The 18,256-nt window shown below is 33.2% G+C and overlaps 7 protein-coding genes across 7 annotated transcripts; 4 read left to right on the top strand and 3 right to left on the bottom strand.

Annotated features, from left to right (window-relative positions):
* Positions 1-269: 269 nt before the first annotated feature.
* On the top strand, positions 270-1,443 carry rpsA (uS2 family ribosomal protein; the record flags this gene model as incomplete). Its single annotated transcript, XM_020581383.1, has 3 exons — positions 270-275; positions 574-626; positions 669-1,443. The coding sequence occupies 3 exons, from the start codon at positions 270-272 to the stop codon at positions 1,441-1,443; spliced, it is 834 nt and encodes a 277-aa protein (XP_020428170.1).
* A 644-nt stretch (positions 1,444-2,087) lies between these two features.
* On the top strand, positions 2,088-3,818 carry PPL_10614 (purple acid phosphatase family protein; the record flags this gene model as incomplete). The annotated part of the gene is made up of 3 exons (XM_020581382.1): positions 2,088-2,124; positions 2,457-3,467; positions 3,547-3,818. The coding sequence occupies 3 exons, from the start codon at positions 2,088-2,090 to the stop codon at positions 3,816-3,818; spliced, it is 1,320 nt and encodes a 439-aa protein (XP_020428169.1).
* Positions 3,819-4,714: 896 nt separating this feature from the next.
* Positions 4,715-6,523, top strand: PPL_10613 (uncharacterized protein; the record flags this gene model as incomplete). Its single annotated transcript, XM_020581381.1, has 3 exons — positions 4,715-5,196; positions 5,277-5,847; positions 5,924-6,523. The coding sequence occupies 3 exons, from the start codon at positions 4,715-4,717 to the stop codon at positions 6,521-6,523; spliced, it is 1,653 nt and encodes a 550-aa protein (XP_020428168.1).
* Positions 6,524-8,038: 1,515 nt separating this feature from the next.
* Positions 8,039-9,121, bottom strand: PPL_10612 (uncharacterized protein; the record flags this gene model as incomplete). Its single annotated transcript, XM_020581380.1, has 3 exons — positions 8,039-8,083; positions 8,299-8,413; positions 9,087-9,121. 3 exons carry the CDS (start codon positions 9,119-9,121, stop codon positions 8,039-8,041), a joined length of 195 nt encoding a protein of 64 aa, XP_020428167.1.
* Positions 9,122-9,434: 313 nt separating this feature from the next.
* Positions 9,435-13,025, bottom strand: gxcB (pleckstrin domain-containing protein; the record flags this gene model as incomplete). Its single annotated transcript, XM_020581379.1, has 6 exons — positions 9,435-10,088; positions 10,199-10,351; positions 10,451-10,825; positions 10,915-11,248; positions 12,064-12,437; positions 12,507-13,025. 6 exons carry the CDS (start codon positions 13,023-13,025, stop codon positions 9,435-9,437), a joined length of 2,409 nt encoding a protein of 802 aa, XP_020428166.1.
* An 816-nt stretch (positions 13,026-13,841) lies between these two features.
* Positions 13,842-14,895, bottom strand: PPL_10610 (uncharacterized protein; the record flags this gene model as incomplete). The annotated part of the gene is made up of 2 exons (XM_020581378.1): positions 13,842-14,022; positions 14,693-14,895. The coding sequence occupies 2 exons, from the start codon at positions 14,893-14,895 to the stop codon at positions 13,842-13,844; spliced, it is 384 nt and encodes a 127-aa protein (XP_020428165.1).
* Positions 14,896-16,226: 1,331 nt separating this feature from the next.
* On the top strand, positions 16,227-17,739 carry PPL_10609 (uncharacterized protein; the record flags this gene model as incomplete). Its single annotated transcript, XM_020581377.1, has 3 exons — positions 16,227-16,276; positions 16,411-16,732; positions 16,948-17,739. 3 exons carry the CDS (start codon positions 16,227-16,229, stop codon positions 17,737-17,739), a joined length of 1,164 nt encoding a protein of 387 aa, XP_020428164.1.
* Positions 17,740-18,256: the final 517 nt, after the last annotated feature.

Here is an 18,256-nt window from a genome sequence, read left to right as displayed (position 1 = left end):
AAAACAACAAACAACTCAAACTAATATAAAAAGTAACTCTGTTTTGTCTGTTTGTTTGCAAACTTTTAAAAAAAAAACCTTATTGGTTGCAATGACATGCTGATTCGAATCAATTTAAAGTAAAGTGGATGTTTTTCAATGTAAAATAAGAGGGGTATATAGTATTTAGCAGTGACGTTGAATCATCATTCCTTTTTTTTGTTTTTGTATAATTTGTAATAGATTATTAAGAAACGGTTATAAATAAAACGTATTAAGTTATTTTTAAAATGAAAGTCACTGAATAACCATTTTCGAGTGACGGTTTTTTTTTATGAGAGTTTTTTGTAGTTCGATTGATTTTCGAAATAAAAATATGAAATTAAATTTTAAAAAATTGGGAAACTGTGTGAGTTTCGCAGGCATCGGCTACCCCTCTCTGCCCACACTATGTGAATTTTGAAATCATTGTCCTATTTCCTCTCAATCCAATTGGAATCTCTACCCTGTATGTTTAAGTTTAAGATATATCTATCTATCAAATCTATATATCAATCTATCTATCTATGTAGCAATCCTTTATCATCTATCTAGCACATAATCTATCTTACTATCTACTCTCCTTTTAGTTTTAGATCAAAAGAAATGTATTAACATACTCTTTACTACCTACTACTACTATGATTTAGAAAAGTCGACGTTACTCCAAAAAGACATAATAAGATGAGTCAATTCCCAGACGTTTTAAACCCACACCAAGACGACATCCTTAAGATGTTGGCCTGTCAAACTCACATGGGTACCACCAACTGTGACAAGAACATGGAAACCTACGTTTGGAAGAGAAAGGACAACGGTACTCACATCCTCAATCTTGCTAAGACCTGGGAAAAGATCCAATTGGCTGCTCGTGTCATCGTCGCCATCGAAAACCCAGCTGATATCTCAATTATCTCTGCTCAAGCCTACGGTCAACGTGCTGTTTTGAAGTTCGCCAACTTTGTCGGTGCCACCGCCTTCTCTGGTCGTTTCACCCCAGGTACCTTCACCAATCAAATCCAATCCAAGTTCACCGAGCCACGTTTGTTGATCGTCTGTGACCCAGTCTCTGACCGTCAACCATTGATGGAAGCCTCATACGTCAACATCCCAACCATCGCTCTCTGTAACACCGACAGCAAGTTGGACGGTATCGACATTGCCATCCCATGTAACAACCGTGGTAAGAACTCCATCGCCTTGATGTTCTGGCTTTTGGCTCGTGAGGTCTTGTTCTTGCGTGGAACCCTCTCACGTGACAAGCCATGGGAAACCAAGGTCGATCTCTTCATCTTCCGTGATACTGACGAAGAAGTCGAGAGAGAAAAGGAGAAGGTTGCCCCAGCTTTCGCCATTGCTCCAGCTCCAGTCATTGAATACGCTGAGCCAGTCGAATCTGCCGATTGGTCCGCTGCTCAAAACTAAATGGACTAATTTTATTAATCAGACATTTAATCTATATATAATCTGTTCCTAATTTTAATGTCATATTAGTAATAAAACAAAAAAAGCTAAAAAAAAAACAAAAACATCTCATAATATCGTGATTATCTCTCTCATTTTATTTAATTGTATAATTATATTATAATTATTTATTCTCAAAACAAAACTACAATATTATGTATTTAAACATATGTTTATAGATATATTTATGATTGATTTTCCCAGTTTGATTTTAATAATATTTCTATATGTTTCATGTGAATATATCCACATGATTGATTGGTATTATAATAAAATCAATTGGAAATATAAATAATTTTCGTCTGATTTTGATTATAATCAAACACATCCACATTCACACCAAACACATCCACATCACACACACATACACACACACATAAAACGAAATTATCACACTATTTATATTCAAATTCTTTAATTGGTTTTTTACTTATTGATTCATTCTTCAAGGGATATAAATATAGACTTGTAAAAGTATGAATTTGTCCATATTAATTGTTATTGGGATCACAGAAAATAGACTTTTATTTGTTTTTTTATAGAAAAGAAATAAAGTCTTTTGAGAACAATCAAAATCAGAGATCAATACCACAAACTAAAATTACATGTTCGGCTTGTTTGGTTCATCTTTGATGACCATTGGTAAAAAATCCAATCCTAATTTAACACCCAAAAGCTTGGATGTTTAACACTGCGCACACACTCAACTCAACCTTTATAAATATTGATGAATCTGATATACGAGATTTAACTCTGATGTAAAGAAAACTATTTAATATCAATCTTAATATTATTTATTTATTAAATCCTTTTTTTTTTGTACATATTTTATTTATTCCATTTATCATCTTTTTATTATTTTTTTTTTAGACAATTATTTATTTAAATTAATATAGAATAAAATAAAATAATATAATAATATTTTAAATAGTTGGAAATAACTATGAATTATCCCAAAATAATTATTATTATAGTTTTTATATATCTTGTAATAAATATTGTTTTATCAGATGAATCGATACGTCCACAGACTGTAAAATTAGCATTCACTTCCAATCCATCGGAAATGGTGATTTCTTGGTTCACAGAAAAAGAAAATGGAGACAGTTTGGTTCACTTTTCCGAGACACATTCCACTCTTTTGAGTTGGACAAAGTTACAACACAAGAGTGGAGTTAATGTTACAACATCCTCCGCTCAGCCACAAAACTTTACAAGTGATACCTGGTATGGGTTGTCTCATACAGTATTGCTATCTAATCTTTCGCCATTGACCACTTATTTCTATGTGGTTGGAGGTACCAGTCAGGTTGCATATTCACAGATTTTCAAATTTACAACACAGGCATTCGATATCAATACCACTGCCACCGAGCCAATGAAAAAAGTGACACCCTTCCACATTGCAGTCTACGGTGATATGGGGAATGGTGATGGATACAATGAGACGGTTGCACATCTGAAAGAGAATATGGATCGTTACAATATGGTGCTTCACGTCGGTGACATATCGTATTGTGATTACGATAAGGTGGAGCAAGGCAATCAGACCGTATGGAACGATTTCCTCAAGGAGTTGGAACCGATCACCTCAAAGGTACCCTATATGACCACACCGGGTAATCACGATGTATTCTACTCATTGACAGCGTACCAACAGACATTCGGAATGCCGGCGACATCCGATGAACCGTGGTACTCTTTCAATTACAATGGCGTACATTTCATATCTATTAGTTCCGAGTCTGATCTTTCACCATTCACCAAGCAGTATCAATGGATTAAAGCCGATCTCGAGCAATATAGAAGATATAATCCCAATGGTTGGATCATTGCATACTCTCACAGACCATACTATTGTTCTACCCAATGGGATTGGTGTCGAAAACAAACCTTGAGAGCATTGATAGAGGCAACCGTCGGTAGTTTATTCCAAAAGTATAATGTCGATATTTTCTTGGCTGGACATACACATGCCTATGAACGTAAGTAAATGGTTATTGAAATTAGATTATTGTTAGTTGATTAATTAAAATGTTTAAAAATGATGATGATGATGTTTAGGTACATACCCTGTCTATCAACAATTGAATATTGGCAATTACGATTACCCAGGCGGTACTGTTCATATGGTTATTGGAACACCAGGAAACCAAGAAGGTTTGGATAAAGACTTTATATATCCAACACCTGATTGGTCTGCATCTAGATTCTCAACATATGGATATGCACAACTACAAGTTCAAAACGAAACACACATACTCTGGCAGTTTTTAGGAAATCAAGATAGAAAGATATTAGACCAACAATGGATAGTTAAAGGTTATTTCGATTAATAGTTAAAGATGAAGAAGAAGAAGAAGAACAACAACATATATATTATATAAAACCAAAGAAATTTAAATATTTCTTTTTTGGTATAAAAATATAAAATTAAAACATAAAATAAATATAAAAAATAAAAAATAAAAAAAAAGAGAAAAATATATTAAAATATAAAACAAAAAGATCTTTCCATAAGTAGTCTGATAGTCTGATCTTAAATTGGTAAATTGTTAAGAATTAAACGAGTTGAAGTAGATGATCATTTTTTAAGATGTTTTGGTTTGCGTTTGCAGGGTAATATCAGAATAAAACAACCCTAATTATATATTTCATTTTATATGTTTGGTTTTTTTTTGCACACAACTTTTTTTTTCATTCTCGTATTATTTTTGCAAAATGCAAACAAAAGCCGTGCCAAAATTTTCATTTTTTGGGGGAGGCATAAAATGAAATTACACAATTTAAGAGACCCTTCCACCGTGCAAGTTGTCTTGTTTTTTTTTTTTTGCAAGAGGTTATTTTTTTCTAAAAAGGCAAAAGTTGATCTTTTTAATGAGTCATTCAACGATTGCAATGCATTTGTGTAACTTTAGTTAACCCAGTGTTCTCTTCTTATCATCAATCTCTTCTTTTTATTTTTATAATATTAAATATTATATTATTAAAATCAATATCATTATCATATTAATTAATTAGTATTATATGTAATTTTTATATTTTTAATTGTTAATAAATGTTCGACTTAGTTTTGTTTACCAATTAACGACTAGCACTAGCAAAGATAATCAAATAATCACCACCAAAAATCTCAGTTTTTTTTTTTTTTTTGAGTACCTTTTTAAAAATATTTGTAGATATTTATTTTCATTGCTGAGTGTTGACATAACGAGTAAGAAGAAGAATAAAGATGTTTGTAGAGGATGCATTCCATAGATTTAGAAAGAGACACTCCAGTGGTAGCAACGATGACAGTAGCAGTAACAGCGGCAGTTTAGTAGTGGATCCATTTGAATTCCCATCACCGATTGTCCCAAAGATCTTCTATTTCATGCTGTTCTATTGTTTCGGTGGATACCGTCCTTTTGTACCGTTGTTCCTCAAGTCGATCGGATTCTCTGATTCACTAGTGGGAATGACACTCTTCTTTCCGCCATCGCTATCGTTCTTGGCTGGTCCTATATGGAGTGGTATCTGCGATCGTTTCAAATGCCACAGAAGAGCAGTGGTTTTTTGTTCAATCATCAGTGCATTTCTCATTCTCCTTCTCTATCTCATCGACAACCATCCACTGGTGATCATCATCGTCATCGTAAACTCTGTAGTTTGGGCACCACTCACACCCATTCTCGATTCTACCACCTACAAAATTTTAGGTAAAAGTTCATTTTTGTATGTATTCTTTTTTTTTTAAACTGCTAGTATACAGAATAAACAAAGCAAGACATAAATTATTAATTGGATATTTATAGATATGGAAAACAAAGAATGTTTGGAAGTATTGGATTTGCTATTAGTGCAACATTGGTTGGATTCCTGGCGAATCTGTTAGGTAAGCCAGTTTACTGGATAAACTATCCAATTATGATATTTGCCTATGGTCTGATGGTGGAGTATATGTACTACGATCAACCATTGGATGCCAATAGTTTTACAAAGTTGGAGGATGAAACTGCATGTAGCTTGTCCGGCGGAAACGAGGAGACTACTCCTCTGCCTGAAGACGATAGTAAAACATCGGTCGACCTTACTGGAAGAATGGAGGTTACACCAATCACATCAGACGACGACGATACCGAAGAAATAGATATAGAGGATCTCAATGAAAAGAATTCAAAGGATGATCAAGCTAAACAAATGACATTCGGACAATCGTTGGTCGTTCTTTTGTCAAACTACCGATTGTTGTGTTTCCTGCTGAATGCACTCATCGTTGGAACTGGTATGGCTATGAACAATAATTTCTTGGGAATCATTATTACCGAGCATCTCAATGGAACAACAACATTGGTTGGAGTTGGTTCAGTTTTAAATATTGTATTTGTAAGTAATATAGAAGTAGTATTTGATAACTGGAAATTGTACATTTTATTAATATCTAATTTTATGAATCACTTAGGAATTGGTTTTCTTTTTCTTTGGTAAACAAATTCTAGACAAGTTGGGAACAATGAAAATGATTATTGTTTCACATGTAGCATTGATTCTTCGTGTATTGGCATATATTGTTATTATCAAAGGCGAGATGAATGCGTGGTCGATTTTGCCGGTGGAGTTGCTTCACGGTATTATTTTCGCATCGATTTGGAGTGCAGGTTCCAGGATTTGTTCGGATCTGGCACCCAAGGGTTTAGAAGCAACAAGCCAGTCATTGCTCTACAGTGTTTACCTTGGACTCGGCATGGGTATCGGTGCTTTGGTTGCCGGTCGTATCCTCGAGACTTCAGGACCGGTTGCAATGTATCTTACCATTCTTTTGATGACCATTTTCGGACTTCTCTTATTTATTGCTTTCCAAATCATGGAGAGACATATCGAATCAAAAAAACTTTTACAACAACAACTGTTGGATAGCGACAGCGTCGAGTTAGTCAATAGCAACAACAAACAACAACCAGCAATCTCCACATCACTAGATAATCATTCACTTTCAAATGAAAAAGAAGCTCAAAGTCACCACAACGATCCAAAAATGATATTAAGAGCTTCATTTGAATAAATATTTTATAGAAAGAATAGTACTATACGATCTTATCTGGTATCATACAGCACACACACACACATTTTATTTACAGTGATTAGGCATTAGATGCGATGGTATTTTTTCATTATAGTTGTAGCCATTGTTATAGTTGGTTTTGGAAGTATTATTTGGCTCTGTGACAGGTTGGCTGACAAGCAAAGTAGATTCTTCACCAAAAACAGGGGATTTTAGAGCTATTTTTTCTTTAAATAGATGTCCAGTGGTCGATCTGGACATGATTCTTGTCAGCCAAGTGAATGGTATTATCTCCAAGAAGAAATAATATAATGGATCATAGCACCAGCTTTCCAAATTCCTAACATTGCATAATGCCAATATAAGCAAAACCGTCTTTATAGCAAATACAACAATGGTAAAAGCAAACAATATGAGAATCTGAAGTTTTACCTTTTCATATCTTTCCAAAAAGCTCTTTTCAGTTCGTCTTTTATGAAGATTGTAGGTGAGCTGACCATCATAATCCAAAAAATATTTCATGACTTCACTAATTTCCTTTGGGTTACTCGAGTTTCTTTGAAATATTCTATTTAAATGAATTTTATTAACAAATATATTACTAAGAAAAAAAACAAAATCATTTTCATAGCAACTTACAATAATATAATTATTATTAAGGTATACAAAGCAAAAAAGATACAAGGCAACATATTTAGAATAGAAACATAATTGGATGGAACAAAGTATTCATCGTTGATATTATAGTTTGGTGTATCTGAATGGAATTCAAAGAACAATGCAATTGCCAACAAACTGTACATCAAAATATTGGTGATTATTGCACAGCACATTAGTTTTCTTAAATTTAGAAATTTACCTTTATCATCAATAATAAAGATACTTTTAATTAAAAACCAAAAAAATTAGTAAAGATTGTTTAAAAAAAAAAAAGTTTAAAGGATATAAATATTTACCAATTGCATATAGATATTGTATAACATGAAAATAAAAAATATGTTGGAAGTGATGTTAGTGCCAATAGATAATATTTGTTATTATCACTGATAGAAATGTAGTCTTTATATACTGCTGATGCAATAGCTATACTAAAAATAGTTCTTAAGGAAGACATTATCATTCCTAATATAAAGAACAATTTCCTGATAGTCTCGTATATGCATAGACGTGTAAATAATAAGAATGATTGATATGAAAATAATAATAAATAGAAAAAGCCTAAAATAATTTGAAAAGAAAAATATAGTGAAATATGAGATTCAATATCCCTATTTAATAGTTCAAACATTATTTTCAATATTAATAGTTCTATATATAATAGTATTAAAAATTTATATGAACATATGTATATTTGTTAATGTTTAAAACAATTTATATGTTTAATTTTCATTGGATGATTTTATTGGGGGTTTTGATTGATTAAATAAAATCACCCCCATTACATAACAATTGGTATTCTCTTTCAAGATAACACACACCGTTTTTACTAAACTTAAAAATTTAATTATTTTATTTTTAGGTATTATATACAATGAGATAAGTTCTTAAAATAACATATAACTATTATATAATATTGATTAGTTCACTAGAGGTTCATTTTCTTCTTGTTTGGGGTTCATCAATCTGGTAGTAGCATTCTTGTTCAATACAACAATAAGGAAGAAAAACGGTACTATTTCTAAAAAGAAAAAGTAGAGAAGGTGAAAGTAAAATTCATCAAAATCATGGGAACCAAATGCTTCAAAACCAGCTACTATAGATTTTGATAGAAATACCAATCCACTGAAAACAAACAACACTTGGAGTAATCTTTTTAGTGTTTTGTATTCTTGCAAGCCATCTTCAGAGAATAGTGTGTGGAATTGTGTCTTATTGAAATATTGAATAGTTCTGAATATATTAATATCATGGTGATATAGTTAATAATAGTTTTCAGAATCAAAATTTTTAGTTATTTTTTTTACTTACAACCACACACAAACAAAACCAAATGCAATCATGTATATCATGAAAGCAATAAATTCAATCAAAAAATCGATTTTGGAATTCTTTGTTATATTTTCTTCCAATATAATTTCTTCCTGGACAAAATCTAAAATAAAGAGAACGAGTGCCACTAAAAACAGAGTAATATTTGCCCCAATTAATATCTTTTCATAGATATATTTGGTAGATGCCTGGTTTTGTTGATCTAAAAGAATAACACTGTTATGATGAATTAAAAAAATTAGTTTATATTTTAGTGTTAACAAATAAATATTTTTACCATAGTAGTAATGTCATTGAATAGCAGGTAATTTGTAAGTAGGTTGGAACAATTTTGAAAATTCCAAAGAAAAATATAAAGATTACATTGGGATGTAATGATCCATATTTAACAATGGGTATAAAAATGAATGTGAGTGCTCTAAAAACATCTATGACTATCATAAAAGAATAGAACATTTTTAGAAGATGACCAAAATAGTGAAAACGTTTAATTAAAATAATTAAACAAGCCAATAAATGTAAAATATAAAAAGAAGCCAAAAAATAATGGCTTATTTCATATCTTTTTTCATACTGGTCTAACTCTATTGCAAAACTTATTAATGTCATGTTATAATATATATATTTTTTAATGATTTAGCTATTAACTATTAAAGAAGAATGAATAATAATTCATCATTCTATGTTTTTATTTATATTTTATTATTATTATTATTAGATCCTTTACTATATTTGGTTTGTCAAAAAGAGTATTAAAAATTAAAATTGTATCAGGTCAAATGAAAAAAATAATAAAACTAAAAAAATTCTAATAGCTTTGAATATTTGCAAAGCTTAGTTGCTATGTCCCAATATTAAATAAAAGGTAAAAAGCTAGGTAAAAAATAATTATATATATATATAAATACAGCCGAGTAGATGATCAATGTTTTATTATGTAATGAACTTCGCCAGGTGTTGATGACTTGAATTTACCAAGTTCCAAATCTGAGTCTGATGATGAAGATACAGCTTGCTCAACTTCTTGTATATTTTGTTGTTTATCATTGTTATTATTGTTATTGTCATTATTAATATTATTATTATTATTATTATTATTATTATTATTATTATTATTATTATTATTATTATTATTATTATTATTATTATTATTATTATTATTACTGTTAGTTTCGGAATCAACAATCTCCTCTATACTATTAATTATTCTTTCGTCTTCTGCATCAGTTTCATAATCTTCATGATCGATTGGATCGTATTCATCGTCAGAGGCATCGAGTGATAGATCACTCAGCTGATCTTCGTCATTGATCAAATTGCTTTGAATACAAGATCTGATATCCTCCATCCATGCTCGCTTCTCCAACTCTGACTCGGCAATCAAAATCAGCGCAAAGTCTTGTGTTTCAATTTCGAATGATGGTTTCTTTTGTTTCTGTTGTTGTTGTCTACCACCTCTAAATGTATGTTGTTTCTCTTGTTCCTCTCTATCATCATCATCGTCATCAGAATCTTCGTCATCCGATAAAATATCATTGATATCAATCACATCTGACATAGAAAATACCTCTTTATACTAAGAAAATAAAGAATAAAATAACAAAAGTTAGAGTCTTTTGTAATCAAATGATTGATGACTATGATTATTATAATAATTCTTATTACTTATATTTTTTTTTTACATACCTTAAATTCTTTACCAGTATCTTCAGATGGTTTATATTTTACATATAACAAGATATCGTTGAATAAAAAGAAATATGCATTCTTGTTGAAAGACTCATCAATCTCTAAGAATCCTTCTCTTATATATCTTCTATCTGATACCTCATTGAGATTCTGTTATTAAAAAAAAATAGTAACATGTTGAAATTAATAAGTTTGATTCTATACCATGTTATTGGTTGATTGGTTGATTGTTTAATAACAATAACTTACAAATGTAATATCAGATATAGATTCTTGGATTGATTGTATCTTTCTGGTGTTGTCAAACATCATCTTACTTTCATTGACATGATCGGCTACCTGACGAATGGTCTCCTTTGCCTTTAGTAACATCTCATAGTCTGGATGTGTATTGGGTGTATATTTCAATACCTCTTTGAGTAACAGTAGATATCTAGGTATACGTTGAATTGGCATAATCAAATAGCTTGCTAAATCCAATCCATTTGTAGAATCCTGTATGACCTCGAAGTTGTTTACCGACTCATCGAATGATTTATTTGCTTTTCTAAACCTCTTGATTCTCTGATACGAGTTATCATAGTTATTTATATAATCTGTATATGTATCTTTTAAAAATCCACACTAAACATATTAATTAAAAGTTATCATCATTAGTTAGTATATAGAAATAAATAGATATAGCACTTTAAATGAAAAAGTAAGTAACTTACTTTTTGTAAAAATATATCACCAAATGTAGAATCGTCACTCCATTTCGATAGCCGATCTTCAAATTCTCGTTGTAGTATGATGTGTGCACGAAGTATCTTATCCCAGTTGCCAAACACAGAGAAAATGTCATCCGATGAAATTGGTGGATGTTGATCCGATGAGTCTGCATCACTAAGAATCTGTAATTGTACAATGAGAGTATGGAAAACAACAGACAATGACTTTACATATGCCTGCTCAGTAGATACAATCTCCTCGATAACCTTTTGTCTTCTGGTGTCCAATGGTACACTCTTGAAAAAGTGATCTCTATCAAAGTTCTCCCTTATCAATCTTATTAAATTACATAGTGATACAACATTACCATTGAATATATCTAATAATTATCGATCAATCGATCGATCGATTGATTAGTTACTACTTTGTAATATGCTTATAAGTAGTACTTACCATGAGCTGAAATAGTACCAACATTAAAAGTAGAGTTTTCTCGCATAAAGTTCAAAAGAAGGAATATGTTCTGCATGAAATGCCATGGTAATATCGGATCTTTACTGTAGATTCCAACGCGAAGTGAGCTGATTTCCTCGAGTAACGCTAGTAGTAGTACACCGCTCTTCAAATCCCATGAGATATCCTTGCATTCGAGTCCTCTGTTTTTGAGGTGTCCGTTCATCCACCCTACCAACTCTGGTAGATCTTCGGGTGCCGCCTCACCCGAGGAATTCGAAGTGCACGCGCCAAACCTCGAATGAACCAACGATGCATACAGCTTGTTGTGATTGGAGGCACTGGATTCCGGTGCTTTGATCGTTGGTATTGAATTGCCTATCGTTTTGTGTACGTGATTCGCCAGCACATGAATATTCGATATCACCAGATTGATATTCTTTTCCTCGTACAAATCCGGAATATCAAACAAGTCCGTTGGTTTCAATCCAAGTGTAGAACATCCAGTTAAATAGTTTGCTATATTCTCCATCTGTTTGAAACTTGATTTTCCTGTATTTATATAATGAATCGTACCCTTTTTTATCTTATTTATAACTCTTTATTTAGTTGTCAACAAAAAAAAAAAGAAAGAGAGAAGAGATTAGAATTTAAACTCTAAATATATATGTGTAAAAAACAAAAGATTAATAACATACTTGCATAATAGTACACCATCTTTTAAAGATGTTCTAAATGATGGATATGGAAATTTCTCATCAGTCAATTGTTCAATCCATTCTCTCGCAGATTGTTCCAACTCTGGTGAGTATTTGAATGCCTCTTTGGTGCTAATATCAAGATTCAGTGGAGTTACAGATGGTGGTTTAACTGATTTTCTCCATTTTGTTTTCTTTGCATTTGCATTATTCGACTTATTTACATCTAAACTATTATTATTATTATTATTATATTGACTACTACTACTACTTCTATTTCCACTTAAATTCGAACCAGTTGAACCACCACCACCACTCATTTCCCTTCCATTTAAAAATAATGGTGGAGATGGTGTTGTTGTTATTTTTACAGTCTAACCATATCATATTAGAGAAATAATATTAATATATATATATTTTCATGTTTTTTTATTTCTAATTACCTTTTTCTCACCAGCTAAATGTGGACCGGTATATCCTTCTACTTTGGCAGCGAATTTACCGAGTACAGCTAGTGTTGTTATTACCAACGATATATCTTTATCTTCAAAGAGATCGATAGAGTTGAAGAGGTGAACGTCCAACATTCCGATTGCTGTGCATGCCTTTAGGAAGTTCTCGATATTCTCTAGCTGTTTGAATGAAACCGTCGATTCGTTGATTTTCTTGATGGCACCCGGCTTTATGGTGTTTACCAATCGGCAGAGTAACACACCACTCTTGAAGAGCGTGGAGAACGACACCGATAGATCGTTGTAATTCTGTTTTAGAACGTCGGACACCCACTTTCGCACGGTTAATTCTAGTGCTGCAGACTGTGACAGTTTAGTTTTCTTCTTTTCTTCGACATCGTTGGTCAAGTTGGAAACCTGCAGTGGTGGCGGTGATGGACTCGGTGAAAATGTTGTTTTCGCAGGACTCTTCTTTTGTGGAGAAGATATCAAATTTCCATTAAACATCATGATACTTCCTTTCCTGTCCTTTTTCTTTTGATCTTAATGTTTGATCCTCTACGATCTTATAGCTAAATTTATTATTATTCTATTTCTATACTAATGTAATCACTATACATATAAAAACAATGTAATAGTAAAATCCAATTATCTATTTGCACTATGACTGAATTACGTAATAACAATATTCGAATAATATATATATATAGAGAGAGATATAATTTTATTTGTTTTGTTTGGTTTGGTTTGGTTTGGTTTGTTTTGGTTTGTTTTGTTTTGTCTTGTATTGTATTGTTATATTATTATTATGTTTTGGTTCTGGTACTAATACTATTATTAAATTACTATTTTTATTTTTGATTTGATTTGATTCGATGTGTGTTGATTTTGAATTTCTTTTTTGAATACAGATCTAATAGTACTACTATGAAGGTGTGTTGTATACTGTAGAGAACTCTAATGGTTGGTTGTTTTTCAATTAAATAATAATAATAATTATGGTTGTGGGAATTTTACTAATGTAGAAAGACAATGAATTAATAGTTTTACACTTAATATATGTTAAATTTTAGTTTCTAAAAATATATTAAAAAATTATTTAAAATTTTTTTTATTTGAAATGATTTGATTGTTTTTTTTTTTTTTTTGTTGGGCAAAATTCATCATGATTGAAATCTTAAAAAAACAAAACATTAACTGGACTGTCACCGCCCACCCATAAAGGATATAGTAACCAAGAGATTGGTGTATACCTATACAGCAACGATCAAATACATGCTATTTCTATTCATTTTCCTCCAGACTAAGGTCAAGAATGAGTAGAAACTAAGGTTGGAGGTCGATCGCTTTGAGGATCATGATATGAGGAGATGCTGATTGAATAGTGAGTTTTATTGAGGATGAATTTGTTGGAGTAGGATGGCCAGTGAGGGACGACGAGAAGAGATTGGGACCTTCCGTCTTCAATGCTAATTTAAGCAATTGCCTATTGAGCATTGGCTGCATCCTTGAGTTCGTTAAAAAGGAGAGCAATTCTGGCCTCTCTTGTGTTGGAAACAACAAGGGTCTCGATGTTCAAATTCATCAACAGTTGGATGAGGTGGCTGATAGGGGTCGCCTGACCTTGGGTGGCAAGCTCTTGGGTATGTACTGTTTGTGGAGCTTCAACAACAGGGGGTGGTAGGGTGGGCTCCTGACCTTGGGTGGCAAGCTCTTGGGTATGCACTGTTTGTAGAGCTTCAACAACAGGAGGTGGTAGGGTGGGCTCCTGACCTTGGGTGGCAAGCTCTTGGGTATGTACTGTTTGTAGAGCTTCAACAACAGGGGGTGGTAGGGTGGGCTCCTGACTTTGGGTGGCAAGCTCTTGGGTATGCACTGTTTGTAGAGCTTCAACAGCAGGGGGTGGTAGGGTGGGCTCCTGACCTTGGGTGGCAAGCTCTTGGGTAAGCACTGTTTGTAGAGCATCAGCAACAGGGGGTGGTAGGGTGGGCAGGACTTGTTGCTGCACAATATATGCGTAAGTGGTGTTGCCACTTCTCTGAGTTAATCTTTGGCAAGTAAGAACAGAATTTTGCACCCAATTTGCACTTGCTCCTGGCAAATGATAAATTAATAGAGCACTTTTATAGGTGTTAGATCTAGTTCATTTATCTTCAACTTAACAAATCTGTACTTACCATCGATTACCATCTTTCCTGACGTTTTCCTTACGAAGAGTTTGTCCCTTAATCTCCAAACAATTGAAAAAATACTCGTTAACATAGGTGTATGTCACACAGTGACCCTTAACTGGTGATGCGGGATCGGTGCTCCAAGGACCTTTACAGTTGATGAGATCTTGTATGTTTGGCACACCATCAACAATAATTTTGAAAGACATGATATTAAGATAGATAGAAAAGAGATGAATGAGAAGGTTTGGAACAAGAAAATGAATTATTAGTAAATATTAGTTTGTATTATTTATACCTTTTATTTCAAAGGGAATTAATTTTACCTGGTTCAAAATATTGAAATTAAATTAAAATTAATAGTTTTGGTAAAAATCTGATGATTCAAAAAAAAAAAATCGGTGCTGGTGAAGATCATGAAGTGAAAGCTTGGATCAAACTCTCTTATCACCAACAATAATAATATTGCAACTTTTCAATACCCAATCAATTTTAAAAATAAAGTTAAAATCAACTTCAATCGAACAATCAACATCAATAAAAACCACACCAACCAAACAAAAAAAAAATCAACAAAAAAAAATATCAACAAAAAAAAAATTGTTTATACCATCACCAACAAATATTTGTCAGCTGTGACATCTTTCTTTGTTGTGATCCAAACCAAAGAGGGAAGAGCCGTTTTATGCTATTTTCAGGATGCACAAAGGTAAGTTTCCGTCTTATCGAGAGAATAGACGGAATTTCGAACAGCTTAAAAAAAGGTAGGCATTTATATGGAGGTGCCCACCCAAAAAAAAGCTGCCGTTATTCCGATTTTTTGCACGGATCAGCGGTCCTATATTATAATAATATAGGGTAACAGGTGCAGGCTCCTCCTTTCTGGATAATATCAAGAATTTGATCTGAATAGACAAAATGATTCGCCTGATGATTGAGAAACAGCCCGATCTGATATCAATTAGATCGTCAGTTGTGGTAGATCGACAAGAGTCATTTAGATTGACTGCTTGTACAAACCTATAAAGCTATCCAGCGAGACATATGACGCGTTGTTATACTTCATTGGGACCTTGAATGTGTATCTCAAACCACTAGATGTCATACCATGCCATCCCAGCTCCTCTATCACTATGAAGTAGCTCATTTGTTTGTATCACTAGAATTTAAGCAGGACAGCGGCAGAGACATATCTATCAGTTCTACAGATGTTACACCTCTTAGAGATAGAGGGAGAGGGATAGTGAACTGGTAAGGAGTAGATAGGTTCTGTTCGTTTTGTATACTACTGTTGTTGTTCTTTTCTGTTATATAATATTTATGTTGTTTGTTGTTTGTTGTTTGTTGTTTTTGAATTTTGTTATTTTATATAATTTTGTTAACTCGCTCAGAACCTTGTGAGAAATCATGAGTGTTTGGACTCTGGGGGGAGTATGGTCGCAAGTCTGAAACTTAAAGGAATTGACGGAAGGGCACACAATGGAGTGGAACCTGCGAATAGGCGTCATTACATCTCTCTTGCTTATACCAACATACAACGATGACAATCTCCTATAAGGTATCTCTATTCCCAGTCAACAATGGATCATTGTAATACTTATCAATAACTTTATCCACTCTATTTGTAGGTACAACTTCTTTGCCGTTGATTTACAGTTTGTCACCTTTCACTTGGCAATATAAATACCACCACTTCCATTCTCAATATGATCTTCCACTAAAAGCGTCAATGGCACCATTCACATCTCTCTCTTCAAACATCAATGTATTAGGATTGGTCAATTGCTGCTTGGACATCTTTTCTCACTCTCTCTTTACAAAGAGATCATGGAAAAGAAACGAGATCTACAAGTGAAGCTACCATCATCCATACGCGTCAATGATGTTAGGCCAACACTTAGTCGATTCCTAGTCACAATTAATACCAACAGCACTGACCAAAGACACATACCTTTACTCAAGAACGCTTATGAACAGTTCTACAACAACATTGGTCGAAATATCAAGTTTGTTGGAGGTGTTGACAAGACTATAGCAATGGATCATGTACACTCTTATGAAGGAGACTGTGGCACCGAGATTGGATCAAAGCAGAGGAGGATTCATCTACACGCGTTGGTCATATTCGAGCACAACACCAAGCTGCAACTGGACCAAGAGAAGATAATAAGGCACTTCTGTGAAGCTTTGCATCTGCCATCCATACACCTGGACATTCAATTCATCAGAGATGAGATACGAAGCATCAGGCAATACATCAGCAAGTCTATCGCGTGGAAGAAGCAGAAGAATTAGAATATGGAGACATACAACAAAGAATGGCATTGCAACACCGACCACTGACTTGGCTGACTACCTTTGACGATGTTATCGAACAGGATGAAGCTGTACAAGAAGAGGACGCATCGTCGTTGACATCATTGAAAGAGGGACTACAACTACACCTTCCATCTCTATCAATCATTGCAGGCATGACAGAATCCGGCCAGACAAATCTATTGAAGTTGTTGGTTCCGCACAATCATCAAGAGTTCAATCGCATCTATCTTCTTTGTCCAACAGCAGATCTACAAGATCAATACTCTTTTCTCGATCAAAGATATGTATTCAAACAACCAACAGAAGAAATCATCTACATGATCATTCAACAACAAGAAGAATACAAGAAGAAAGGAACACAAAAAAAGATAGCTATTGTGTTGGATGATTGCATTGGAAGTGTAGAGTTCCAACACAACAAACTATTTGACAAGCTGGCCACGAGTAGCAGACACTATTTCATTAGCATCTTCATTCTCATTCAAGACCTCAAGAAGCTATCACCCACCATCAGAGACAACGCGTCAACATTGTTCATCACTCATTTGAAGGAACATTCATTAAGAAGCGCGTTTGAATTGAGCAGAGGATACGGAACAGAGAGAGAGTTCAAAGAGTTTTTGGGCCATTCATGTTGCGACTATCAAGTAGTCAGACTCAACCTCACAGCCAAACAGAGTGCTCCAGTACTCATATTCAAGACGGATGTTTGTCCAAAGTTTGTGATCAAGTAATAATGCACCTCCGTTAGTAGTACTACTAACTTAGTATAGACACATCCAATGAATATCCTTCCTTCTTCCTTACTGTCACCGCCCACCCATAAAGGATATAGTAACCAAGAGATTGGTGTATACCTATACAGCAACGATCAAATACATGCTATTTCTATTCATTTTCCTCCAGACTAAGGTCAAGAATGAGTAGAAACTAAGGTTGGAGGTCGATCGCTTTGAGGATCATGATATGAGGAGATGCTGATTGAACAGTGAGTTTTATTGAGGATGGATTGGTTGGAGTAGGATGGTCAGCGAGATCTACAGTTTCTTTGATTTTTGTTAAAATACTTTATACAATGTAGATTTGATTACCATAAAGAATTTATTATTTATCCCAATTTTTTTTAAAAAACATTTATTTAGAAGTATATCAATCACTTAAGTTTTGTATTTTTAATTCACCTTTGGTTTGATATTGATAGATCTTACTGTCATTACTATCACTATCTAACCTAGTTTTTATTAGACAATA

The sequence above is a fragment of the Heterostelium album genome, assembly GCF_000004825.1.
Source record: "Heterostelium album PN500 unplaced genomic scaffold PPL_scaffold14, whole genome shotgun sequence".
NCBI lineage: Eukaryota > Evosea > Eumycetozoa > Acytosteliales > Acytosteliaceae > Heterostelium > Heterostelium album.
The sequence above is the reverse complement of the archived record's forward strand: the minus strand, read 5'-3'. Positions and strand labels throughout refer to the sequence as shown.